Source organism: Oryzias melastigma, linkage group LG18, assembly GCF_002922805.2.
Source record: "Oryzias melastigma strain HK-1 linkage group LG18, ASM292280v2, whole genome shotgun sequence".
Lineage (NCBI taxonomy): Eukaryota > Metazoa > Chordata > Actinopteri > Beloniformes > Adrianichthyidae > Oryzias > Oryzias melastigma.
The window spans coordinates 16,289,770-16,295,497 of record NC_050529.1 but is presented as its reverse complement, the minus strand read 5'-3'; the positions used below and the strand labels follow the sequence as shown (position 1 = coordinate 16,295,497).

The 5,728-nt window shown below is 34.2% G+C and overlaps 1 protein-coding gene across 4 annotated transcripts in view; it reads right to left on the bottom strand.

Annotated features, from left to right (window-relative positions):
- The window catches only part of cckar (cholecystokinin A receptor), a 22,253-nt gene that overhangs the window by 8,233 nt on the left and 8,292 nt on the right, over positions 1-5,728 (bottom strand). For all 4 annotated transcript variants that reach the window (XM_036216554.1, XM_024288748.2, XM_024288749.2 and 1 more), the window contains 2 exons: positions 1,750-2,008; positions 1,378-1,505 (listed from right to left, as the gene is read on the bottom strand). In XM_036216554.1, the coding sequence (XP_036072447.1) occupies positions 1,378-1,505; positions 1,750-2,008 (387 nt within the window). The remainder of the gene's footprint in view (positions 1-1,377; positions 1,506-1,749; positions 2,009-5,728) is intronic.

The window sequence follows — 5,728 nt, the reverse complement described above, 5'->3', positions numbered from 1 at the left end:
AGGGTAGTCACACAGACATTTATTTTAGCTGAATCAGTTTGTTTTTTATATGTTGAAAACAATGTTGGTAGTTACAGGTAGTTGAGAATATGCCAACATGGCTAACATTTCCAGCGGTGCTATTCCAATGTAGCTAATGCTTTGAGTGGCTAACTCTTCCAAAATAACTAACACTACCAGCATGGCTAATGCTTCCAACGTGGCTAACTCTTTTAATGTGGATAACTCTTCTTCTGATTCTAATGTTGCTAACTCTTACAACGTGGCTAATGCGTTTAACGTTGCTAACTCTTCTAAGTTTGCTAACTCTTCTAATGTGGCTAACGCTTCCAACATGGCTAACTCTTTTAATGTGGCTAAATATTTTAATGTGGCTAACACTTCCAATATGTCTAATGCTTCCAACATGGCTAACTCTTCAAACATGGCTAACTCTTCAAACATGGCTAACTCTTACAACGTGACTAATGCTTTTAACGTTGCTAACTCTTCTAATGTGGCTAACACTTCCAACATGGCAAACCCTTTCAATGTGGCTAAATATTTTAATGCAGCTAACTCTTCCAATGTGGCTAGTGCTTCCAACGTGGCTAACTCTTTTAATGTGGCTAACTCTTCCAACGTGGCTAACTCTTTTAATGTGGCTAACTCTTCCAACGTGGCTAACTCTTCAAACATGGCTAACTCTTACAACGTGGCTAATGCTTCCAACGTGGCTAACTCTTTTAATGTGGATAACTCTTCTTCTGATTCTAATGTTGCTAACACTTCCAACGTGGCAAACCCTTTCAATGTGGCTAAATATTTTAATGCAGCTAACTCTTCCAAAGTGGCTAACTCTTCCAACTTGGCTAAGTCTTCCAATATTAGTAACGTTTCAAACATGGCTAACTCTCCTACCGTGCTTCCAACGGGGCTAGCGCTTTTAGCATTGCTAAAGTGTAGCTTGTCACAAATAAGTTCTAGAGTTACAGTAAACATGGTTAATAATGTCTGATTGACGTACTTTTCTCTGACTCTTGTCTCTCTTACTGCATTATAGTTCAGTATGCCATGTATAAGACATAAGTTTAAAGCTAGACCATTAAACCAAATACATGCAATAAATGCAATTTTAAGAGTATTTTTCTTTATATGTGTCTTCCACCATCAGAACATGTTAAAAACATAATTTCATTAGAGTGGGTCTTTAATGCAACAACTACAGACAACACTAATCAAATGTACGTATTGGGAGGACAAACATTACTAGTTTGTGGAAAGCTAACCAAGAGATCTGAGCAAAATTACAGACAGTTGTGCCAAATACTAACCAGATATATATAAACATTTGAAGCAAAAAGGACATTTTGTTGTGTTGACCTTAATTTTTCGTACCTCGACTAGATTTCCTTTTGGGCAGCTCATACTTGATTCCCCTGTAGAGCTCCAGGGAGATGAGTCCATAGGCTGTCATCATGATGATGCCGGGGATCAGAAATAGCATCAAGAGCAGAGACACGTACCTACAGAAGGAAATGAACATTTTGTACCATTGAGTCAAAAACATAAGCAAAGAACTCAACAAACAGGCCAAATCTACAGCATGTCCGACCGTTTGCTTTTGACTGAAATCAGTTTGTTGTCAGGAAACTGCTGAACGGACACCTGCAGCACGAGGCTGGGAAAAATCAATAGAGCGGCCACCTGGAGCCCGTTGTTTTTTGCAGCCTGGAAGTCTGAGAAACACGCGAGGTGTGTTCAGCTCACCAGGACTGGAAGCTGATGTTGTTGGGCATCTCCAGGCGGCACATGTTCCCACTGTTGTTCTTGTGGCCGAAGGGTTTCAGGGTGCTGAAAATGGCGTAGGGAAGCATCAGGATGAAGGAAACCACCCAGGTGATGGTGATGACTTTGGCGGCGTGGGATTTGGTCTGCCACACCCTGGACGTCAGGGGGTTGCAGATGGCGCTGTAGCGCTCCAGAGAGATGGCCACCAGGTTGAAGGTGGAAACGCTCACAGCTACACCTGCAGAAAGAAGGAACCGGTCAAACGGGGCTGGTTCACCATCCCAACCTAACGTTACAGCTGAAACAAAAAACCCAATGATAACAGAAAATGAAATAAACGACTAATTTAAGTTTTGTTTTAACGTTTTTTTTTAACATAGAAGTCAAAGGGAATCGGCACATTTCATACTGCCTCCGGTGGTCTTTTGTGGAACTGCAACATTTGGTGCCTCCTGTTTACTTAACCTTTTAACGGCAACTCTTTAAATGTTTACGCAATTAATGTAATTTCAGCTGATTCCGTCACAGAGAAATACAACTTTACGCCATTATGCAACATTTTATATTAGTCAAGTGTTAGCGTAAAGTGCGAAAATAAAAAACAGTTTTTCTCCGCGTCAGAATCAGCTGATTCATGTCGATCATGTAAATAGTCGATGAGTTACGGAATATCAAAGAGACAAAATATCTGCTATTAAAGGGTAAAAAAAATGTTAGAAACAAAAAATGAAATCGGATCCAAATGCAGAACTACGTTAAATTTTAACAATTGTTCTATAGTACTATGCTGGACACTAAAAAGTATTTTAACTTTAGGTGTGACAGATGTTGGCCTAAAACATTTGAAAATACTTAAGTGTTTGAACGAGCAAGTAATTTTTAAAGCAAACCACAGAGTCAGCCTACTGTTTATTTTGGTAATATATTGTCATTGAAGGCTTTTTCTTTAAGGGTAATATTTTTTAAGTTATATTTTTTTATTTCAGTAAACTTTTTGTAATCAAATGCTATCACAATTTCTTAGAATCAAATTTTTACATTTAATTTTTCTTCAATTCAGTAAAATTTTTGTCATCCAATGCTAGCGGTCTTTCATTGCACCAAATTTGAAGTCAAATTATTTTTTTAAATTCAGTAAAATTGTTCTATTTGAATTCTAGCACTCTTAATTACTATCAAATTTGAAGTCGAATGTATTAAAATTTTGTAAAAAAAAAACAAAACAAAAAAAAATTTTTTTTGGAATCTAATTTTTGCTGATTTACATAAACTTTCTGTGATTGAATTTTTGTTTTTGTTTTTAATTGTCAAATTCAACCCTAAATTTTGTTAAAATTAGTAAAAATGTTGTCATGAAATGCTAGCGCTCTTTCTTTGCATCATTTTTTTGTTGATTTCAGTAAACTTTTATAATCAGATTTTTGGGCCTTTTTCTTATTGTCAAATTTTAAGTCAAATATTTGAAATATTTGTTAATTTACATAAACTCTTTCTCATAGAAAGATAACACTGTTTCTTAGTATCAATCTTAATGTCAAATTATTGTTAAATTCAGTGAAATTGTTGTTATTCCACGCTAGAGCTCTTTCTTAGCTTTAAATTTGGTGTTAGATTTGTGTTTATTGCAGTAAATCAAATGCTAGTTCTTTTTTTAGCATCAAATTTAAAGTCAAATTTTAGTTGATTTTGGTTAACTTTTTATCCTTGAATGCTAGTGCTATTTTTTATTTTAAGTCATTTTTTTTATTTCTGTAAACTTTTTGTGATTGAATGCTAGCATTATTTTTGTGCATCAAATTTTAAGTCAAATTTTTGTTGATTTCGGTTAACTTTTTGTCATCGAATATTATCGATGTTTTCTAACGTTATATTTTAAGTCAAAATTTTTTGTTGATTTCAGTCATCTTCTGGTCATCGAATGCTAGCACTTTATTTTAAACATTACATTTAAAGTCAAATTTTGGTTGATTTCAGCTAACTTTTTGTGATCGTACGCTAGCTCTCTTTGTCGTCACTGAATTTTTAATTAAATCTGTTGAATTCCTTAAAAAAATGATTGAAAACCAGTGCTCTTTGTTTAACATTAAAGTTAAACTTGTTGATTTTAATAAAATTATTAATATTCAATGTTAACGCTTTCATTAAATTGCTAGCACTCTTTTGTTGCCTCGCTAACGTTTAGCTAGTTTAGCTAGCTACCTCTAGATTTATCGCTCATCTATTACAGATATACTTGTTGTTGCTTCTACTGTAGAATCTATGAATACATGTAACGTATTACTGAGACAGTGATGCATAAGCCGGTAAACACCCAGAAAAATGAGGCTGTAATCCTTAAAGACTGCGCTCTGAAACGCCTGTACGGCTAAATGCAGCAACAGGAAGTGAGGAGGGAAATTAAAACCGCATTTCCTCTTTCGGGCCCGTAATTGGATCAGAATAAATGGATCGCCTGTAACGATTCCACCTTGTCTAAAGGTCCCGATGGATTCATAATGTGGAGACGAGGAAGAAACAAGTCAATTTATCAGAATCACGGGCAGATTTTTTCCTTTTTCCTGTGGCGGAGTGCGTTGACTCATCTCCTCTGAAGCTGCCTGTATGGAAGATTTCAAACGCCTGAATGAACATTAATGGAACGGTGAGGTAAGGTGACACATCATCATCTTATCACGTGTGATGCTAATTTGAAGAGAAAAAACAAACAGAAAATATTTAAACACCATTTTATCTTTACTAGTGTATTTTTAAAAAAATATTATCAATAGATATTTTAAATCTATGCTTTCTACTTGTTTGTTTTGTAAAAAATTTTAGTAAAATGGTTAAAAAATAAATCCATTCATTTATGTGACTGTCAGCTGACTACATCTCAGGACGGCCCTGCAAACGCAGCAAAACTGACAATTTACCAAGACGAGACATCACTTTAAATTTTCTTAAACAGCATAACAAAACTACTGTGTTCAAGAGATGACGGATTAAAAAAATCCCAGATTTGAAACATTATCCAATAAGGGAGTTATGAGGTTTTTGCAGCCTTTTTAGGTGAAAAAAATCTAGTTTTTCTTTCATGTTGGATTAATTTGAATGCATCAAATCCAGATTAGAAATAAAAAATAATAATAAGCAAGCAAGCCGAAGTTAGACTATGAAATGCACATTACCCCATAAAAGGCAATTAAAATAATTAGATTAGAGGCTAGTTATGTTTTGGATTATTATTATTTTTCTTTAAATATCCCTAATTATAGAAAATAAATATTCATAGATTTACACTTGACAAAATAAATATTTTTTGGTAAAAGATAATTCCTATTCATTTTAAAAGGTCTCAAATTTGTAATTTTAGAGCTTTTATCTGCATATTTTTCATTTGAATTGACATTAACATGAAAAAAGTGAATTTTTAGGTGTGTTTTTAATTATGACTCAATTTGGGTGATCTGTCTAACTGATGTGTCAAAGTCGAGGCCCGGGGGCCGGATCCGGCCCTCCAGATCCTCTTATTTTATTGTTATTAATGGACCGATGTTATCTTGCGCTCATTTCTAACTTGTATAATTTTGACAAAATATATTTTTATGGAAAGTAATAAAATGAAAATGATTTAAGGTTTAAGTTGATTTATTCTGGAATAATATTCCTGCCTTTTTATTATTCATAGTTATGTTAAAAAGTTATGGTTTTAAAGTTTTAAAAATTGTCATTCTGCTAGCTTTTTGGACTATTTTGTCATTTATTAAAAGTTTTTTTAGGCTGTTTTGGAGTTTAGCTAACATTTCAGCTACATGCTAGCTGTTTTGGCTAACAGGCTTTTCAAGTGTTTTTAGGCTGTTTTGGAGTTAGGCTAATATTTACATGCTAGCTGTTTTGGCTAACCAATTTTATTTTAGGGCTAATTTAGCTTTTAGCTAATATTTCAGCTACATGCTAGGTGTTTTGGCTAACTTAGGCT